Here is a 22725-nt window from a genome sequence, read left to right as displayed (position 1 = left end):
CCACATGACTAAAAATGGACACAATCACTTTACCACTCCAAACAGACATGCATATTGCACAGACTGACCTGTATTTTTTTCAGCTGTGGTTATTGGTGATACCACAGTTGCAATGTGCATGGTGCATAAAGTTTTTTATTCCAAGATCTTTAGACTCATGAAAGGTCAGTCACAGACCACATTCAGATAATTTTTTTATTTCATTGTTTTTGTCAGTTCGAATTTACACACATTCAGCGACACAATCAAAACGTTAAAAGCAAGGTAACATAGCAGCATAAACATAAAAATGGTTAAAAGACAATAAAAATAATAAAATTAAAAAAAACAGTGCATGCAGTCATTTTATCCAACAATTATGAAATAATTCCCTGCAGCTAATGTAAAAATTGTACTAGCTGATTCTCAGATTTTTAAATATTCAGATGTTTGCTTCTAACAAATCGGGCTGCTTTCAGGAAGCTGGACACAGAGGACACTACCTTTGCATGTGTATCTGCTTGGCAAATTTGTAGGGCCGCCAGATAATGTCTAATCCCCATACCTAAGCAGAGTGGCTTGACCCACTTTGTGTGAGCCATTTTGTATGTGGGGCTAAAGAAAAGAACATGCTGGACATCTTCACGAGCAATATTACACACCGGCCTTGTCGTTACTAGACAAGGGGTTAGACTAGACACTCGTAAAAGAAGGCAATGGAAGGGTGTCTAGTCCTCGGTGAATGTAAAGCTTCCATTGCAGCGGGCTTGTAAGAAATCAAGATATTCCTCAAACATAAAATACATTTTTTTGTCAGGAATATATTAGTTAGGGATCCGTGGGTTGTCGCTCCACATAAAGTCCTCTGGGTAAATTGCCAGAAGGATGTTTTTTTTACCAGTAGAGTTGAATTAGGAGTGATTCAACCATCATCAAACCAAAACTTTTCCAAACCTAACTTGGTTAAAAAAACACTCTGAATATATTTTATCCGAAGACTATTCAATGCCTGTTAATTATATTGCTTAAAGCGACTCTATAATGGGACTGTTCTTCTGTAGACCATAGTCTTCGCCAGAAAAGAACGGGCTTGAGCCTCGCGCTATCACTTATTTTGTGTAAGTTTAAGACCATGCGGAAGGGCAGTAAAGGAGAGCTCTATGGAAGCTTCAAAAACAATCTTATAAATAAATTCTCAGAGCGCAGTAGACCTTAAACTTCGCTGTGACCTCATAGCTCAGCGCCATATAGCTCTGCAGACCTTCAGTATGGGAGAGACTGGAAAGTTTAAAACCCCAGAAGAACTTAATGATGGCACTGGTCCTATGCTTCAAACATACCAAACGCTTAGTTTCTTGCTCTCCCCAACCTTCACGCTCCACCAGTCTAATGCTCAAATGGTCAAATTCCTTGACTCTTTGTAAGGGTTTTGCATCCACAGTAATTCAACACCTATAAGTCTTCTTTAAGTTAAATATCATAAATTTCGTCTGTCTCGGAGGCATTGATGTCCAGGCCACTTTGCTTACAAATCTCGATGAACTTATCTACCAAGGTCTGTAGCCCTGGGGGCATCTGTAAAATCAAGAGGGTATCGCCCGCAAAGGGTAGTGCTGGTATTTTCTTTCCTTCCAAAGTAGGTGAATCATTCTCTGATTTTGACAAGAAAGCTATGCACCCATTAATGTAAAACAAAATAGTGTAGGGGTCCACACGCACCCCTGGCACACCCCTCTGTTGACCTCTAGTTTGGATGTAAGTTCCCCTTGTGGGCCACAACGAACTCTAGCGTAATTAGCTGTGTGCCAGGGGATAATGAAGGATAAAAAATCCAAAGGCATTCCCAAGGCAGAAAGAACTTTACACAGGTTGGTTCTGGGAACAAGGTAAATGAGTGCATGTAGATCCTTAAAAGCAACATGAAGGCTGCCCTTGCCTAGCAGTACCACTTCCAACCTGATTAGTTTAAACAAGAAGACTTGGTCAACAGTGCTGACGTTTTGTTGAAAGCTAGCCTGGAGATCAGCTAAGATGGAATTTTCTGACATCCAGGCTGTTAGCTTATCCAAGACTTGTTTGCAAAATATTTTTTGCAAGTTGTCAATTAAACTAATTGGGCTGTAGTTAGCCGGGTCATTACGAGAGACTTTCTTGTGGATGGGGACTATTTCTGCTTCCTTCCAACTTTCTGGGGCTCCCTGTAGAATTGCAGTGCTTAGAGTGTTAAAGTAAGGTAGCCATAAATCGTGATTGGAGAGATTGAGCTCATCTGGGATTTTATCAAGTCCAGGGGCCTTCCCAGTCCTTTGGGAATTCAGGGCTACTTCGGTGTCAGCAGGAGAAAAAGATAAGGGTTGGCCAGAGTTGTTCAGATGTGAAATGTGTGGGAGTGAGAGGGAGCACTCAGTCTTGCAGGAGTACAATCCCTCAAAATGGGACTCCCAATCACTAAGTAAAAAAGTTTGACAGTTTTTTAATATCCTGTTTTGCTCTTGTGGGTTAATAGGTGCCAAAGGATTTGTGGTCTTTATCCCTAGCTGCTTCAAGAAGATTGTCCATAATCATTTTGTCCCAGGTCCTCTTAGCAGCCTGTATTATTAATTTATAGCAATTTCCGGCAGCAGCTCTAATCACTACTGTATTTTCCAGTCTAACAACTTTTAACAATGCTAATTTATTGGCTCAACAACCTGGATTGAACCACTCATTAGATTTGTGGCTGTGGGCCTTTCCACACCTGCCTTCCAATTTGAGCGCAGTATGGATCAAAGATGTGACTGGGACCTTGGGGGAGCAGGATTGATAGGAGTTACCAGCTAGAGAAGTCCTTTGTCGTTGAGGGAAAGTGGATCTCCATGGAAGTGCCCTTTGACCTTCTGTCATCTCATGCCTGCCTTTTACTTCTCTTTGCAGAAGCCAACCCAGAGAAATTCAACAGCCGCTTTCGAAACAAGATGTTCTATGCAGGGGTGAGTCAATGTTCAGTGGCGGCCGCTTTGTAAAAGTAGTCGTAGGGCGAGGGGAGGAAGGAGGTGGTTGATAAAAAATAAAAATAAAAGTTCACCTATCTGCGAACGTCCCGCGTCTCGCCTCGGTCTTCTTCTCTTCCTGGCAGCATGGAAGGACACAGACTCTTAGACTTCCCTAAGCCAATCACAACTCTGCTGTCACCAGCATGAGAGCAGTGTTGTGAATGGTCTGAGCAGCCTGCTTTGGCACTCAGACAGTGAGCGGGAGCCTGTGCATGTTCTCTACCCGGCTGTGCAGTACAGCCCGGTGGAGAAATGCTGAGTGCACATGTCTGTTTGGCCAGTCCAAGACGGCCGGCCAAAGCTCCATGAGCACTTAGGGTGTTCTCCACTCCTCCTGCAGCCCAGCTCCGCCCCACCCTAGCCTGGCTCACACTGAAGAATAAAATGATAATAACATTGCGTTATTATCATTTTATTTTTCCTTTTTGCACAGTGGGGCAACTCAACTCTGCCTTAGCGAAGAAGCCACCACTGTCAATGTTACCACGTGTGCAATGGAAGGAGGGCGATGTCTTGGAAAATGGCAAAACAATTCTGGCTGTGGCAGTTCAGTGGGGTGTATGTGTGAGTAATGTTGAAGGGGATGGCTGGAGATGCTTCTGCTTGGGAGTACAGCTGGAACATACTTACGCATCAAGTTGGATTTGGATAAATCAGCAGTATTAGGGATTATGAAATAGGAGAAGATTCCAGAGATAAGTGAAATTGGGGATTAAATCGATTGATGCATTAGCTAGCTAGATGGTTGGATAATGTATTTTTACTAACCTTGTCCTGCTCTGATTTAGTACTCAGAGTAGCTGTCTTCCCTATATACATCAGTGTACTTTAGGTTAGCAGAGTGAGTGGACCTATAGAGGCAGTTAAGCCCTGTGTAATCATACCACATTGCTTGTTAAGCACAAAGTGAAATCACGCATTCTTAAAGGTCTGAATATTGTAAGGAGGGCTGAGAGAATTTTTCTCCATGCTATGTTAATGCACTTAATTAGATATCTGCTTAAAAACAACTTAAGGTGACCAAAGTCTTAAAGGTGATAGAGGGCAGCTTACCAAGTAGATAAACAAAACCATGTTCTCTCATTAGCCTTGTCTCTTCTCTCTCTCCATATATATGTACAGGCCGCCTTCTCAGACTTTCTGCAGCGAAGTTCCAGAGATCTATCGAAGCATGTCAAAGTTGTGGTAAGAGCTGCATGTGTAATAGACAAAGAGAATTAGCTTTGATCTCTTGGGGTTGGGACAGAGATCATCAAGGAGTTGATTTTAAATAATCCTTCTGATGCTGGATTACTGGGTCTACACAGGCAAGAGGCAATGAGAACCCAGTCAAACGTTTAGAGGTCTTAAAATTGCTTAAATAGGTTTTAAAAGAGGGCTTTAATATCTGTTGAAAAGGAGGGTTGCCCATGAGAGAAGGTTTTTATCCGCCTTAGCGGTTGGGTCCTATGAACAAATGTCCTTCATTGTTAGGATAATGACCACAAAAACTACTTGTTTTTATGTTTCCAAGGTCATCATCTATCAGCCATCAGTATGAAGGTTATTTAATGCGATAGAACTTTACTTGTCTCGAGTGATCATCCCAGAAATATGGCAGTATGTTTCCAAACCTCCTCTCAGATTAAAACGTTTATTTTGCAGTGCGATGGCACGGATCTCACCCCCAAAATACAAGAGATGAAGTTCCAATGTATAGTATTTCTAAATATACCCAGGTAAGAGACATACTTGGAGTGTGTTGTGTCCCTAGTTATTTTTTTTTAAACAATTTTATTTTGCATTTTTAAGAAAAAACATATGAACAGGACACAAAGTACAGTTCCACTGGAAGCAGTAAATATTACTCAAGGAAAATGGGAGACGCAGCCCCATTGACGTTATTTAGGGGTCGTCAGTGGTCGCATCTGCGACCCCTGGCTTGCCCTTTGCTACCCCTGTCACTGCCTTTGTGACCCCCGGCCTCAGAGGTGCGAAAATCAGTGCCAGGAACACGGAGTCACCTCATCCTTATGGACGTCAGTTGGGGCTCCGCTGTCTGTGTTTTCTATCAATTTTTTATTACACTAATAGTGAATAATAATATACACATTAATAGTGAATAATAATACATTATTCACTATTAGTGTAATAAAAATGGAGTACAGCTAGCTGGAATATGCCCTTCCGGTGCAGCTGAAGTAAGTAAAAAATGTTTTATGTGTATGTTGTGTGCGGGTGAGAGTGTGTTTATGTGAGAGAGAGTCTATGTAAATCTGAATTTGTCTGTATTTGTAAGTATGTGTATATGAGTGAAAGTGGAGGTCAGAGGGCGTGTGATGTCACTTCCGCTACCCCTGGCATTTTGGCGAATTAACATCAATGTGCATCCCCCATACACATGGTTATAGTGAGAAGTCAGTTGGAGCATAACCCCACCCAGGTAGGGAATTGAATGTAAAGAAACTCCTCTTGTCTCCTCGAACAATCCCAAAAGGAGGATATGGGGGAAGGATAGAGGGAAGGAAAGGCAAAGTGAAACAACACATATTGAGACGCTCTTCGAAGTAGAAGTTACGTTACTGTAGATCCCTCCTGAGCGTCAGAGGAGGATGTGATGTGGATGTTGGGTGCACCTAGTGTTTTGGACATTTTCATATGTCCTCCTGCCCGTTACAAGTGCTTGGTATGGGTAGTAAAGGGGCGCCATATGGCATCAAATTTAGCCACTCGGTCGCAGATGATGGCAGTCCATTTTTCCATGGCATAGAGGGACCAAGCCCTCCCCAAAACGTTTAAAGAGGGAGGAGGTAGTGGTTGTTTTCACATTTGAGCCACACACAGCTGTGCCGTTAGGAGCAGGTGGGGGAATAAGCGGCCTTGGGGGGCCGTCGTGAGAAAGATTCTATCTGCCCCTGTGCCGTATCTGAAGGGGGGGCAGGCCTAGCACCTTCCGAGGTTCTGGCGGCATGCTAGCGGCGACCCTCTTGTCTTGATGTATAAAGTGGAGGTGGAAAGGGAAGCCCCATCGATACAGGATTTTGTTGTTTTGCAAATGATGAGTGACATCTTTGAAATATTTCCAGCGGGCTAATGTTTGGGCTGATATGTCCTGAAGCAAGGAGTATCCATGGAAGACGATTGTTTCTTGTTGCTGAGCATCCCTCAGAACCTGTCCCTTCTTGTGGTAATAATGAACTCGAGTCAGTGTCAGGTGCCAGGTTCTTTTGTTGTTGGAAGGCAGAATATACATTGAGATTGAGGAGGACAGGCGACTCATGGAGAAGCTGCAGGAGGTCGGCAAAGAGGGCTTAAAGATGAGACTCGACATGAGCTGGCGGAATAGAGGCAGCCAGGCCCGAACGTGAATGTTATTTCTCCTTGAAAGGTTTTCCAAGCTGTCAGTCTTGGCGTGGAGTGCCAGTTGCCTCCTCTCCAGCTTTTCAATGTGGGGCATTGGGTTGACATTGTTGAGAGCATGATCTGCCACTGTCATCTCCACTGTGGCAAGGCAGGTATCTGTTTGACGCAGTGACTAGTCAAGGTTGTTTATGGCCGTGGTGAAATCCTGGCAGAGATATGAGATCTTTACGAAATTCAGAAAGAAGGTCCTGGATGTCCTATTTGTTTGCGGGGCATGGGAGTCCGAGACCCTGCTGTGGGCCAGGGGCTGAGGCTGTGAATCATCCTCCACCGAGCAGAGGGAGAGGTCAGTCTTGTGCAGCATATCCCATATCGAGGAAGCATGATGAGACTTTGATTCATTCATCGCCATTGCAAGGCAGAAGCAGCGAGGATCCAATCCACCTGTGGCATGCAAAAAGAGGGTTCAATGCCCCCGTCGACAATCAGATGTCAGGTCTGCGCCTCCAAGGGTGGTTGCTCAGCGAAGAGCAGTGCTAGGCTGACACAACTATGTCATTTCAGAAATCAATGAAAGCCAGTCCATGCAGCAAGCGGAAGGTAGCCGTTGCCAGTCAAGAGATTGTGGCAGGTAAGGGTGTCTTATTTGTGGCAGGTAAAGGAGGGGCCCAGGTGTGGCACAGGACGGCTCCTCCATCTATGAGCACATGTGATTTGCCAGCGCTTCCCTCTCAGTCTCAATCAGTTGGTGGCCCCAGGGTCTGGAAGAGGTCGTGGAATGTGTCCATAAGGCAGCCCAAGTGTGCTGAGTTTCGTTTATAGATTTGCCTCGACCACCAGTGCCATCAGTTTTGATGCACCTGTGGGGCCCCCACTAGGCCAATGTGCCACAATTGCTGTTGATTGGGGAGGAGTAAGTAAGGGCCAGCACGCTTTGCCGTCAGGGGAGCTGCGTACAACTAAGGCAAGGCGGGCCGTCACACTCACAAGATGGCCCCCTCTGCTTTCTGTCAATCCTGATGAGAGGCAGCTCGCAAGTGCTGAATCAAGGTGTGCACCGCAACCCTTTCACTCGATCTGGGGGGTTGCTGGACTCATGAAAGTATGTAGGGAGTCTGGGGCAGGGGCATACAGGTCATCGTTCCCCAATACAGCCCCCACCCTTCTGACCTTACATCTGGTCCTCGCTGTGGGCCTCGATGTGGCCGATCCTGCTGTCCGGTGCGGACATGGGAGATTCGTCTCTTTGTGCACCCTGCCCCTCCCCTAAGGCAGCGGGCAAGCCCAGGTGATCAGCAGTTGATCATGCGGGGGGCTCGAAATCAACCAAAGGGACAGCCGCGCTGTCAGGCTAGCACTCCGGTGTCACCTCAGTTTATGTCTCGTGCCCAGCCTAGGCCCAATTGGGGTTCTGTGCCGCCATGACCATAGCTATTTTGGGGCGCCAAGCGGATGGATGGTACGTGGCCCACTGCCAGGGGAATTAGGCAGCCGGTAGGTAGCAGTCGGCCATGCGGTGCGGGGGCCAAAAACACTTGAGAGACCATCGGAGCGCCAGGCCAGGCCCCCCCCTCCATCATTTTGATCGTGCTCATCGGTCGGCCTGTGCCTGGTCCAGCTGTTGTGCCTCCTCAGCTGTGCCAGTCAGGGGCACCAGGTCGCTGGAATCGTGCCTGGCTGCTGAGAGCGTCAGGCCACTAGTGCTGGGGAGGGATTGCTGCTAGCTGTCGGTTCCGGTCTCCCTGGTCAATGCCGCAGCCCGCATGTCATTCCGAGGCGTGGCGCTAAGATGGATGCTGCGGCTTCTCCAGTCACCCGGGTCGACGACTCGGAGGCTTTTCTCTGCTCAGGCGAGAGATGTCCAATGCCCGCTTCACTGCACTGCTGCTGTGGGATGGGGAGGAACACAGGGGGGCAACACCCCCACCACAACTAGTCGTTAATGGTGGGGAGTTTAAAGGGCGCTGCGTGAGGAGCTCAAGGGAGATGCGTCTTACCGGGTTTCTTCCCTGGCCTGCCCCCTGCCATCCATGGTTACTTCTAGAAATATGTTGGCTTTACTTTGATGTTTTGTTCAGGACTGTGTAGTCTTTTCTATCCTTTATAGGATATTATCCATGTTATCCTACTGACTGCTAATCAGTAGTAAACTTTGTCACTGGTCTCTTTCTTTCAAGTAGTAATACATCCATTCTGCGCTTAATTGATTTATTGTACCATTGTTGTAGTGGCACTGATCTGTAAGATCCTTTTCTCTATATATGGGTTATTTCTATCCTTTCTGACTTATAACCTCATTGCCAGATCGTTTTTTAAATATATTTGATAGAGAGGGATATTATTAACTTTGTTTTTTTGTCACAGTTACCTATCTTTTTTACTTTCATTTTCATTAACCTTATTCTCTAAATTATAGTACCTTCCAGATTTAAGCCTTGTGCCATTCAGAGAAATAATTGTAATTATGATTGTAGTTGTATTTATGTAGCTCTTACTACCCCTGACAAGGCGTCAAATCGCTTTTCAGCGAGTAGCAGGCTACTCCGGAACCCAAGAGGAATTAGTGGTGGATTAGTATAGGGAAATATGAATACAGTTAATACTGGTGGGTTTACACACAGGGAGGTGGGGAATGGTTAATACTGGCGGGCTTACACACAGGGAGCTTGGGCGTATTTAATACAGAATGGCTTAGACACAGGAGGAGGTAGGATGTAGTTAATACCAGTGGTTTTACACACAGAGGGATGATGGTTACTAAGGGTGGGCTTACACACAGGGAGGTGGGTGTCGATAATACTGGTGGGTATATCATTACAGAGTCATTTAGCTCGTGACTGACTAACTGCAAAAGCTGTCAGGAAGAAGTCAACAAAACAGATGGTATACCAGTCTCATTTCAAGACACAGTGACTTTGGTTTGGGTCACTTTACCTGCAAGTAGTATTGCTACGATTGAGTGGCAAGCAGGAAGGCATGGTTCCTGGCTCACTAGTTCTAGGCCTAAACATTGGAGTTGCCAGAGAGAGACATCTTTAATTGAGCACACACAAGGGAGGGCACACAGTGGACTGTCCTAACCATATTACCTGGAACCTGGGTCAAGAGGTGGGGAAATACTTAGAAGGGGATCAGGGAATCAGGAGGGCTAGTGCCATCAAGGTTGAGAAGGATAAGAAAGGAAACTATGGATTTGAGTTCAGCTAAAGGAGACTTTAAAATCCTTTGTTGGCTTCAAGTCAATACAAAGTAAGGAAAATCCTTACAGAACAGAGGATTGTATTAGGTAAATTATCTTTCATTGTTTTCTTAATGAAACATTTTTACTCTGTCAACAACTTTTAAATTTTCTGTACGACGTCTTTCTTTGGTTGTTTCTTTTTAGAGATTCAGAACATTTATCTTTCACTGGTTTTGTTGTATATCATTCCTTATGATTCATTGCTTGCCATGTCTTTTGCCTGCAGGTATTGTGCTGGCACGATGCCATGGGGAAACCCGGGGGATCACCGTGACTTTGAACCACAGCGGCATGACGATGGTTATATTGAAGTGATCGGCTTCACAATGGCGTCATTGGTGAGTATCGCAATACAGAGTCTATTTGAATATCAGCACCAAAATTTAGTCTGGCCAAAATATTGAGGTTAAAATATCATGGTTGTCTATATATCAGTGGGCATATTATCAGATATAAGAATTTTTTTTAGCGATAATATCAGTGTTTCAAATATTGTTTCTTAAAATATTGCGGTATTTAAACCTAGTGAATTTGTAACATATTTTATTTAGTTTCATCTTCGTACAAACAAGAAGGTACAATCACACAACTGCATTACTGATACAACATTGGCACATATTCTTCAAAATGGTGGTCATATAATCACCAGTTGAATCTGACACAATCCCGCTCAGCACACGGATACACACCCCACCCCCTAATCCCTGGAGGTCACCAGGAACATTACTTTGCCGTCCAGAGTTCAAGGCCACCTACCACAGGGCTCAAGTTAAATAGCCCTGGATAGACAACAGACTTTCCAGATCTTGGAATATTCCCGTGGACACCCCGTGCTGCAAGCTCATACAAAGGTACATCCCCTTCTGCCACCTCTTCACTGAGGGAGGTTTTGGGGGCCTCCACATTCTGGCAATGACCCTCTTAGAGAGCACAGCAATGCAGTTTTGTATCTATTACTATCTAGACCATTCATGATGTGTCATAAAGTAATTCTAGGATCCCTTAAAAGTCCCCAGACTAGTACCTCTCCCAGGCAACCAAGCACCCCCTCGAAGAAGGGGGCTATTTTCTCACAAGACCAGACAGTATGGTAGGAGTCACTCTGTTGGGACGGAGCATCGTAAGCTCCAGCTATTCCAGGTTAAATTAGGCAGTGTGCAACTATGTGAACTGTATGGTGTGGAACTGTGAAGCAGTAGCAACCTCCTGAAGAGACGTGCAAGCTTCCCTTCAGTTGTCCTCCACCGGAGAGCCCAAGTCTCACTCCCAGAGCTCCTTCAAGTGGGCAAACTAATAAGGGGAGTTGATTACTGGGAAACACTAGATCATGGATATTTAATGGTTTAGAAGATTATCTAGCAGGCTTTTGGCCTTTTGCAGTTCAGTAAATTATTTTATACTCACACCAGACATGACGTTCCACTACCTTGGAGATCCCGATGATATCCCACAGTTTGAGGCCCTGCAGATCACACACCTTCTGAAGCAACTGTCTCATCCACAGAGCGGTCTCCCAAAGAAGGTGCTGCGACCAACCCAGGACCCTTTTTGTCTCCCCCTAGACCTCAAACACCGCCTTTTTTTGCTGGCGGGAGATTCAAAGAGGTTGAATTGCCATACAGCATGTGTGAAATCTGCAAACCCTGCATCACCACTTTTTGGATTTAAAGCCCAGGTCCCTTGCCTCATCAAACCCACGGTCATTACGAATAACGAGATAGGACATGCTCTGATTCTGAGTTGCATTATTGAATTGTACATTCATGTCAGCCACTAACTTTGTCTATATGCATTGCATATAGTGCTTACACACTTTAATTCATGTATTCACTATCACTGTGTTGTTTCTTGGAGCACCTTTTGATACAATGGCCCTCATTTCAACCTTGGCGGGCAGCAACCGCCGCCTGCCAAGTTGAAACCGCCGGGCGGCTGCCAATGCGGCCGCACTCCTGCAGGGTCTATTTTGAGATCCCCGCTGGGCCAGCGGGCGGAAACCTGTTTTCCGCCCGCTGGCCCAGCGGAGATCTCGGCCGCCACACAGGAGCCAGCTCCAAATGGAGCTGGCGGTGTTGCGGCTGTGCGACGGGTGCAGTTGTGCTTTTCACTGTCAGCCAGTGGCATGGGCAGTGCAGGGGCCCCCAGGCGCCCCGCAACTCCCCTTTCCGCCAGCCTTTTCATGGCAGTTCATACTGCCATGAAAAGGCTGGCGGGAGGAGGACTCGTAATCCCCTGGGCAGCGCTGCAAGCAGCGCTGCCCTGGGGGATTACAACCGCCGGGACAAAAGTGGCGGGAAACCGTCGGTCCCGGCGGTGCGACCGCTGCACTTCCGCCGCGGTCGTAATGACCAAGTTTGTACCGCCAGCCTGTTGGCAGTACAAACTCCAAAACAGCCCTGGCGGTCTTTGACCGCCAGGGTTGTAATGAGAGACAATGTGTCTATTTATATTTTTGTGTATATTCTGAGTATAATCTCACTGTCGTCCCAAATAAACTGAATTAACCTCTCTATAACAAGCAATCAGGTGATAGTCCTCTTCAAATTCCAAAGAAATTAGAGGCCTTCACTTCCCTGAGGGGAATTTTTTTTGTTGTATTGTTGTCCTGCCAAGGCTTCCAGAGTTATAGGGCTGCCCCTTTGTGTTTACATTTCGTTGTCACTTTTGTGCATAATGCCTGTTTAATCCACTTGTTCCAAAGAGCCTATACCTAGAGCAAGCGATTGGCAAGTGCTTTGGCCCAAATCTTCACCTCTAGATTGAAGATGGGGCTATAGGAAGAACAACAATTGGGGGAGATGACTGCTTAGACATTACCACTGTGTCTGCCCTCTGTAAATGAAGTGGGAACATTTTCCCTTCCAGGGCATGCAGTGTTGCCCACCCACTCTTGACATGCAAACCTTAAAAAATCCCTTTTGGAACCTATTCAGGCCCTGTGTCTTGCCAGACTGAAGATGACCAAATGCCTCTCTCAATTCCTTCAGCAGTGATACTTTCCTCCAAGCGCTCCCTATCCTCAATGGTGAGTCTACTCATGGGGAGATCAGCCATACATTCGGCCAACTCAGTAGCTGTAAATGTAGCGGACAAGAAATATAGGACAGCATAGCAAGTTGAGAAGCATTGCATCAGATTGTGTTTGTCTCATTTCCCTCATCATCTCTGATAAAGGCACTATGGCCCCCCTTATATGTGTTTATGCAAAGCCAACGGAGTGTTTTACTAGCCATGTCGCTCCACTGATAGATATGACTCTGAGTAGCTAGCCTTGCAGCCTCTTCATTGACGTCTGTTGGAAGACAACCTGTGTGTGCCAATAGTCTTGAAGTGTGGATGGGAGGGATGATGCCAAAAAGTGGTCAGCGACTTATAGCAGTTGCTGCCGTTTTCTGCCTGCCTGATCGTTAATTATGTCGCCTCTCAAGGTGGTTTTGGGGGCCTCCCAAAATATCCCCTAAAGTCAACAGTTTATTTACTGTGAGATAGTTGTTGGTGGCCTCTAGTATACACTCTCATCAGTGAGATGCCAACTCATCCCAGTGTGTTCAGCCTGCAGCGAATCTTAAGCTCTGCCGGTTTGTGTTCGGACAGGCTCCTCAACAGTATTTGAGTCTCCACCACCCTGATCATTTCAGAAATGGGCATAAAAAAGTAATCTAAATGGGAGAACACCTTGTGTGCTCCGGAGTAAAATTGTGAAACACCTTTTTCTACGGTACAGAGTGTTTAAAATATCAGACAGCCTCATTGCATCCAGGAATTTGGGCAATCAGGGATGGCCAGAGGGCCCCTTGTCCATCGCACATGTCCTTCCCACTGCCTGGTCACCCTGTTGAACAACCCCAACTTACACCCCTCTCCTCCCCCTTACATGCCAGCCAGGGCACCGCCCAAAGTTGCATCAATAAGTAACCATCTGGAGAAATTCCAGTGACAATCTGGTTTGTAATTGCTTCTCAAGGATAGAGCTTCTCCCTGTACAAGGCCGGTGACAGCGACATAATGACTAAGACTGTCGAACCAGAATAAGAGACTCTGATCTGGACATGACTGAGGTACTCAGGGATTTTTAATGGTGTGATTTTAATGTTTATTATTACATTTTTTTAAATATTTAGTTGCTTTGAAATGTTTTTCAGTTTTTATTTTTATATTGCTTTTGGGTTTGTAGGTTAGTTTGATGGTTAGGGTATGCAGTACTATATTTAAACTTTTTGAATCAGTACTTTTAATAAATATTTAAAATAGCTTAAAAATTTTATTTTTATTTTTTTATAATAGAGATTGTGGATTTATCTCGGATATGTTAGGTAGGTTTTTTTGAGTTGCTTATGGCATTTGTTGTACAAAATATGGGACTTTTTGGGGGGGTTTATATTTTTGCTGTTTCTTTTATAAATTATTTAATAAATATTTTTAAATATGCTAAATGGTTTTTACTTTTTTAAAATGTTAAAAAGGTTTTTTTTTTTATACTGTATTGAGGTTGATGTATTTGGACTTTTTAATTTATGTTTCAATTATGGATTAATTGGCTCACTGGGGGCTTTCATGGATAGTGTTTTAATGCTATTTTATTTGGTTAATTATTAAGTTTTTCTTTTTTATGAGACTTTTGAGAGTTTATATTTTTGTTGTTTCTTTAATAAATTATTTAATAAATCCTTTTAAATATTTTAAATGGTTTTTACTTTTTTAATTTATATGTTTTAAAAGTTATGTTTTTTTAAATATTGAGGTTGATGTATTTGGGCTGTTTAATTTATCTTTCAATTATGAATTGATTGGTTTAATGGAGGCTTCAATCGATAGTATTTCATGCCATTTTATTTTATTTTGGTTTTTCTGTTTTTTTATATACCATTTTTGTGGAATTTTAATTATAATAATTAAAAATTATTCTAATTAATTTATAAAACTGGGCTATGTTTATGTGGGGTGTTTAAATTTCAACTTTTGGAAAAATAAATCATTTACATTAACCTCTTAGCTGCTGGGCCTTTTCCCCCCCAGTGCTGAGCCCTTTTTTGGCTATTTGGGGTAGTTCGCATTTAGGCCTTCATAACTTTTTGCCCACATAAGCTATCCACGCCAAATTTGCGTCCTTTTTTTTCCAACATCCTAGGGATTCTAAAGGTACCCAGAGTTTCTGGGTTCCCATGGAGGAGACCAAGAAATTAGCCAAAATACACATAAAAGTTAGTTTTCTTTTTTAAAAAGGGAAAAAAGGGCTGCCGAAGAAGGCTTGTGGTTTTTTCCCTGAAAATGGCATCAACAAAAGGGTTGTGGTGCTAAAATCACCATCTTCCCAGCTTGCAGGAACAGGCCAACTTGAATCAGAAAACCATTTTTGTCAACACAATTTTGGCATTTTACTGGGACATACCCCATTTTTACTATTTTTGGTGCTTTCAGCCTCCTTCCAGTTAGTGACAGGAATGGGTGTGAAACCAATACTGGACCCAGGAAAGCTCAGCATTTCTGAAAAGTAGACAAAATTCTGAATTCAGCAAGGGGTCATTTGTGTAGCTACTACAAGGTTTTCCTACAGAAAATAACAGCTGAAAAACAAATAAAAATTGAAATTGAGCTGAAAAAAACAGCCATTTTTCTCAGCGTTTTACTCTGTAACTTTTTCCAGCAATGTCAGATATTTTAAAGCAATATACCGTTACGTGTGCTGGACTCTTCTGGTTGCAGGGATATATATGGCTTGTAGGTTCATCGAGGTCCCTAGGTACCCAGAGCCAATAAATGAGCTGCACCTTGCAATGGGTTTTCATTCTATACCGGGTATACAGCAATTCATTTGCTGAAATATAAAGAGTGAAAAATAGGTATCAAGAAAACCTTCGTATTTCCAAAATGGGCATAAGATAAGGTATTGAGCAGCAGGGGTTATTTGCCTATCTCTGAATGCCGGGGTGCCCATACTAGCATGTGAATTACAGGCCATTTCTCAAATAGACGTCTTTTTTACACACTGTCTTACATTTGGAAGGAAAAAATGAAGAGAAAGACAAAGGGCAATAACACTTGTTGTGCTATTCTGTGTTCCCCCAAGTCTCCCGATAAAAATGGTACCTCACTTGAGTGGGTAGGCCTAATGCACGCGACAGGAAAGGCAACATGGACACATCACATTTTTACATTGAAATCTGACGTGTTTTTTGCAAAGTGCCTAGCTGTAGATTTTGGCCTCTAGCTCAGCCGGCACTTAGGGAAACCTACAAAACCTGTACATTTTTTAAAACTAGACACCTAGGGGAATCCAGGATGGGCTGACTTGTGGGGCTCTCATCAGGTTCTGTAACCCAGAATCCTTTGCAAACCTCAAAATGTGGCCAAAAAAACACTTTTTCCTCAAATTTCGGTGACAGAAAGTTCTGGAATCTGAGAGGAGCCACAAATTTCCTTCCACCCAGCGTTCCCCCAAGTCTCCCAATAAAAATGATACCTCACTTGTGGGGGTAGGCCTAGTGCCCGCGACAGGAAATGCCCCAAAACACAACATGGACATGTCACATTTTGACAAAGAAAACAGAGCTGTTTTTTGCAAAGTGCCTAGCTGTGGATTTTGGCCTCTAGCTCAGCAGGCACCTAGGGAAACCTAGCAAACCTGCACAGTTTTCAAAACAAGACACCTAGGGGAATCCAAGTTGGGGTGACTTGTGGGGCTCTGATCAGGTTCTGTTACACAGAATCCTCTGCAAACCTCAAAATGTGGCCAAAAAAACACTTTTTCCTCACATTTGGGTGACAGAAAGTTCTGGAATCTGAGAGGAGCCACACATTTCGTTTCACCCAGCGTTCCCCGAAGTCTCCCAGTAAAAATGACACCTCACTTGTGGGGGTAGGCCTAGTGCCCGCAACAGGAAATGCCCCAAAACACAACGTGGACACATCACATTTTGACATAGAAAACAGAGCTGTTTTTTGCAAAGTGCCTAGCTGTGGATTTTGGCCTCTAGCTCAGCAGGCACCTAGGGAAACCTAGCAAACCTGCACAGTTTTGAAAACTAGACACCTAGGGAAATCCAAGATGGGGTGACTTGTGGGGCTCTGATCAGGTTCTGTAACCCAGAATCCTTTGCAAACCTCAAAATGTGGCCCAAAAAACACTTTTTCCTCACATTTCGGTGACAGAAAGTTCTGGAATCTGAGAGGAGCCACAAATTTCCTTCCACCCAGCGTTCCCCCAAGTCTCCCGATAAAAATGATACCTCACTTGTGGGGGTAGGCGTAGTGCCCGCAACAGGAAATGCCCCAAAACACAACATTGTCACGAAACATTTTGACAAAGAAAACAGAGCTGTTTTTTGCAAAGTGCCTAGCTGTGGATTGTGGCCTCTAGCTCAGCAGGCACCTAGGGAAACCTAGCAAACCTGCACAGTTTTGAAAACTAGACACCTAGGGGAATCCAAGTTGGGGTGACTTGTGGGGCTCTGATCAGGTTCTGTTACACAGAATCCTCTGCAAACCTCAAAATGTGGCCAAAAAAACACTTTTTCCTCACATTTGGGTGACAGAAAGTTCTGGAATCTGAGAGGAGCCACACATTTCGTTTCACCCAGCGTTCCCCGAAGTCTCCCAGTAAAAATGACACCTCACTTGTGGGGGTAGGCCTAGTGCCCGCAACAGGAAATGCCCCAAAACACAACGTGGACACATCACATTTTGACATAGAAAACAGAGCTGTTTTTTGCAAAGTGCCTAGCTGTGGATTTTGGCCTCTAGCTCAGCAGGCACCTAGGGAAACCTAGCAAACCTGCACAGTTTTGAAAACTAGACACCTAGGGAAATCCAAGATGGGGTGACTTGTGGGGCTCTGATCAGGTTCTGTAACCCAGAATCCTTTGCAAACCTCAAAATGTGGCCCAAAAAACACTTTTTCCTCACATTTCGGTGACAGAAAGTTCTGGAATCTGAGAGGAGCCACAAATTTCCTTCCACCCAGCGTTCCCCCAAGTCTCCCGATAAAAATGATACCTCACTTGTGGGGGTAGGCCTAGTGCCCGCAACAGGAAATGCCCCAAAACACAACATTGTCACGAAACATTTTGACAAAGAAAACAGAGCTGTTTTTTGCAAAGTGCCTAGCTGTGGATTTTGGCCTCTAGCTCAGCAGGCACCTAGGGAAACCTAGCAAACCTGCACAGTTTTGAAAACTAGACACCTAGGGGAATCCAAGTTGGGGTGACTTGTGGGGCTCTGATCAGGTTCTGTTACCCAGAATCCTCTGCAAACCTCAAAATGTGGCCAAAAAAACACTTTTTCCTCACATTTCGGTGACAGAAAGTTCTGGAATCTGAGTGGAGCCACAAATTTCGTTTCACCCAGCGTTCCCCGAAGTCTCCCAGTAAAATTGACACCTCACTTGTGGGGGTAGGCCTAGTGCCCGCAACAGGAAATGCCCCAAAACACAACTTGGACACATCACATTTTGACATAGAAAACAGAGCTGTTTTTTGCAAAGTGCCTAGCTGTGGATGTTGGCCTCTAGCTCAGCAGGCACCTAGGGAAACCTAGCAAACCTGCACAGTTTTGAAAACTAGACACCTAGGGGAATCCAAGATGGGGTGACTTGTGGGGCTCTGATAGGTTCTGCTACCCAGAATCCTTGGCAAACCTCAATATGTGGCCCAAAAAACACTTTTTCCTCACATTTTGGTGACAGAAAGTTCTGGAATCTGAGAGGAGCCACAAATGTCCTTCCACCCAGCATTCCCCCAAGTCTCCCGATAAAAACGGTACCTCACTTGTGTGGGTAGGCCTAGTGCCCGCGACAGGAATAAATCACACAACGGTCAATGTTGGTACTTACATGAGGCAACTGTTGACCCTAGGGTGATCCATTCCTTACGCAGGCACTAGGTATAGGCACTCAAGTGGGGTAGTGTTTAAATCAGGACAGGTGAGGAATCACTGGGTGGTAGGAATTTTGTGGATCACAGCATATTCCTGTAGTTTGTGTGACAGAAATGCAAGAAAAATAGAGTTTTTATTCAACATTTCAGCTTTGCAGGGTATTCTGGGTAAGAAAACTTTGGGGAATCCCGCAAGTCACACCTCTATGGACTCCCCCAGATGTCTAGTTTCCAGAAGAGTTTGGGTTTAGTATGTTTCCCTATATAGCCGCTGAACCCAGGACCAAAAACACAGGTGCCTGCCTTACAAAACCAGTTTGTTTTGTGATAGATAATTTTGATGTCTCCACAATACAATTTGAGCAGTGGAATTCGGGGCTGAACTAAATTGGGGAGCTCCCAAGAGAGCCCCCTCTCTGTGCTTGCCCCCGCATTCACCTGCTCTCTGGGTTGGGCTAACCCACTATTGCCCTGTTGCACAGACTGTGCTTGCAAAGGGACAACAGGACTGCCCTCATCATCTCCCTCACAGTTTACTGGAAGGAGTTATCCAATGGGACTCCTCCAACTGAAAAATCACTCCCAGAGTCTGCGCCATTGTCCTATCCCTCAGATGCTGTCTCAGTATCTGCTGTCTCAGTCTCTGATCCTATGTCAGAGCTGTCCTCTATAACCAGAGTGACGTCAGCAGCAGTCATCCATCAAGATGCCATCTCTGCTATTGGCTAAACTGTTGCTCTAAAACACTAGCCTACATAGACAGTCACAAAATTGCTGGTGTGTGTGTGATACGTGGAACAGTAGAGGCCACCTTACCTGTGCTTCTTCCCTCAATCAGCACGTTCTTTCAAGACACCCAAACACCTTGCCACATACCATTCGTCACAGTCTTTAGCACCTCCTGCGCCCAGTCCAACAATCATTATTGGTGCTCCCACTCCCATGTCCTCCTCCTCGGATTCCCTCATTACCACCCAGCAAAAGTGCCCTTCATCTCTCCATAGCCACCCCCCACCCTGCACATACATTTAATTTGTATTATAGCGCAGGTAGTGGCTGACTTTACTAACGCACTCAGCTATTTACTTAAAATACAGATCTGCTCTTTGCAGTAGTCATATAAACCTTCTGCGCTTCTTTATGGCACTAAAACTGCCACTAGACAAAAGTCTGATCCTTTTGTAACAGAAACATAATCACAAGACTTACTTTACTTCCTTATTGCTGCCTAAAAGCTACAGTTGAAATGCGTCAGTTGAAGTATGTGCACTGCTTTAAAGACGCAAGCTGCAATATAGATCACTTTTATATGTGGGTCTGGTTTTCCTGGGGGCCGATTGCAGCCACACATGCACTGACAAAAGTGATATATATATATATATATATATAGATCACTATATAGATTTATCTATCTACATGGATATATCTATCTATATATATTATATATACATTAAATTATACATATATATATATAGATAGATATATCCATGTAGATAGACATATCTATCTACATGGATTGATATATCTCTATATATCTATCTATATATATATATATATATATATATATATACATATATATATATATATATATATGAATTTTTTTGGGGTAGTTGTAGTGTTTCCTGGGGGCCGCAATGGCCCCCAGGGAAACCCTACAACTACAAAAAAAAAATTGCCCCCACAGGAGGTCGCCCTGCCTATGCCCTGTCAATTTCGTTTTTTTTTATTTGCCCCTGGGGGTGGCGCGATCGCGCATCCCCCCCCCCCCCGGGGGCCCCAACATCAACATTGAAAAATATGGCCCCACAGGGGGTCGCCCTGCCTATGGATGACCCCCTGTCAATGTCCTTATTTTTATTTTTTTTAAATAGCCCCTGGGGGTGGTGCGATTGCGCGCGATCGCGCCCCCCCCCAGGGGGCCCCAACATAAAATTTTTAAAATATGGCCCGCGGGGGGTGGGGGGGGGCGCGGGGGCGGCGTCCCGTTTTCCTAGGGGGGCCGACCCCCCCAAGTGAAATCCCTGGCGTCTAGTGGCATTTCCTGGCCCCCGATCGCAGCACAGCTTGAAACGCGTTCAGGAAGGCCTCGTATGAAAGGGGAGAGTCTCCTCTTTCATACGAGGCCTTCCTGAACGTGGGGAAGGCCGTCTTGGGACGTTTTCCCCATCGGAGCAGGAAGCGGCCCTCCAATGAGGAAAACAAGACGTCACAAAGGGGCGGGTTGGGGACGGGGGGAGGCACGGAAGCTCTTCCATGTCTCCCGGGGATAAAACAAAAAAAAAGAAAATCCTCGGGTGCAACGCACCTGAGGATTTTCAAACTGCCTCCCCGGTGTCGGCCACTGGTCGTGACTCGCACCAGGGAGGTCGACCACACTTAAGGGGTTAATTTGTGTTATCCTACTAGGTTTTTTGCTCTTTTGTTTATTGGTCATTTAATTTATTATTCAGTATATGTTGGGTGTTTAATTTAATATCACATTTTATTTTATGTGAGGCATAAAGGCTTGCTTCTTTCCTTTGACATTACCATTCGTGAAAGGTGCGTTTGGCATTTATAGCAGAGAAACGACACCCACTGTTGACTTTATATCATTTATTCTGGCTGCTGATATGTCTTAGACTTTCTTGGCACGTAAATTATATAAAAGTATTTTTATTATTTGAATCTTTTCACAACTCCCACCCTTTTCTAAAATGTGAACAATGTTTGTTTGTGTTTTACCTTCCAAATTTTTACACGTTTCCAACATTGAGTGGACTAGAGTTAGCATAAGGAATGTCACCCCCCACGAATGCACTTTCCTCAGTGTTGTGAGCTTGGAGGTACAATACTAAATCTCACCCCTTTACATCATTCACTTCTCAAATTTTGGTTGAATTGCAGTTATAATTTTAGATCTCATCCTTTGATTTATGCTCCTTCCCCCAGTGTTTGTGAGACTAGAGTTAAAATCTTTAGTCGTCTCCTCAATAAGAGCAAGTGTTGCACAATGCTTAAAGGACTGCATTTACAATAGGACATCTAGGGCCTGATTATGAGTTTGGCAGACGAGAAGACCCGTCCGCCGAACTTCCGACGGGAAGGTTGCTGTCTTACTTGCGACCTCCCCACCGCCCCTATTACGACTCTCCTGCTGGGCTGACCAGCAGAAACCAAGGTTTATGCCCCTCAGCCCAGCTGGAAAGTGGTGGCAGCTCTAGTAATCGAGCTGGCGGCAATGCTGCCGCCTGCGGGGGGCACCATCACACTCGTAAAGCGCACTGCCTGCACAGGAGACATTGGGCATTATGAGGGTGCTGGGCAGGGGGACCCCTGCACTGCCCATGCCATGGGCAATGCAGGGGTCCACCTGTGGCCCCCTGTACCTGTTCTCCACCATGAAACTGCCTTGAAAACACTGGCGGAGAACCTGGTCATCATCAGCAGGGCGACACTGACTTCAGTGATGCCCTGGCTGATTATGACCTGCACCACCGTCAGTCCGTCTGGAACATTGTTCCCAGCAGAGACGCCAGTTGTTTGGCTGTCCGACCGCCAAGCTCTTAATTTGGCGTCGGACCACCAAACCAGTGGCGGACATGACCGCCACCGCGAGTCTTGCAGTCTATTGACTGCCAGACTGGAAATGAATCCCTTAATCACTTTAATGTACCTTTCCCAATGTGTGTGCCCTGGAGTTAGAATAATAAATCTCATCTCCCTTCCTACAAAATTGTGTATTTTATAATGTGTGGAAGACAGCAATTAAAACATTAGATTTTAGAATTTTGTTTTGTTTGTTCTGCTAAAAAAAAAAAAAATTTATAGATGTAAACATTTTCATATATAAATGTTTTCTTTATTATGTATATTTTAAAGTTTTACATTTATTAACAAATAAATGTTTCTATATTAGTAATATTAGCACTATTTTTTTAAATATATTAATGCAGTTTAAAATGGGTTTTCTTAGACTTTAACAATTATACATCATTGTAAAGTAAAATAAACTTGTGTTATAAATTAATTATTTGAACAAATCTATGAATTCTTAATTCTTTTACAAGAAATATGTATTTTATTTTGAATATTTTTCTTTCAATTACAAATATTATTTATTTCTATAGATGTTACACAAACTATAAAAAATAAAAAAAGTACACTTTAATTTTAAGTATAGATAGTATTAATTAGAAATAATGTTATGCTTTTTAATCATTTTGTTCGTTATTTTTATACAGTATATTCCTTTTAGTTATTTCAGTAGTCTGTTGTTATT

At 44.2% G+C, this 22725-nt stretch overlaps 1 protein-coding gene across 4 annotated transcripts in view; it reads left to right on the top strand.

Annotated features, from left to right (window-relative positions):
* DGKI (diacylglycerol kinase iota) overlaps positions 1 to 22725 on the top strand; it is a 909351-nt gene that overhangs the window by 608448 nt on the left and 278178 nt on the right. For all 4 annotated transcript variants that reach the window (XM_069227966.1, XM_069227965.1, XM_069227964.1 and 1 more), the window contains exons 16-19: positions 2893 to 2948; positions 4134 to 4196; positions 4656 to 4729; positions 9821 to 9932. In XM_069227966.1, coding sequence (XP_069084067.1) covers positions 2893 to 2948; positions 4134 to 4196; positions 4656 to 4729; positions 9821 to 9932 — 305 coding nt within the window. The remainder of the gene's footprint in view (positions 1 to 2892; positions 2949 to 4133; positions 4197 to 4655; positions 4730 to 9820; positions 9933 to 22725) is intronic.

Source organism: Pleurodeles waltl, chromosome 4_1, assembly GCF_031143425.1.
Source record: "Pleurodeles waltl isolate 20211129_DDA chromosome 4_1, aPleWal1.hap1.20221129, whole genome shotgun sequence".
Lineage (NCBI taxonomy): Eukaryota > Metazoa > Chordata > Amphibia > Caudata > Salamandridae > Pleurodeles > Pleurodeles waltl.
Note: the sequence above shows the minus strand (reverse complement) of the source record. Positions and strands in the feature narration are given on the sequence as shown.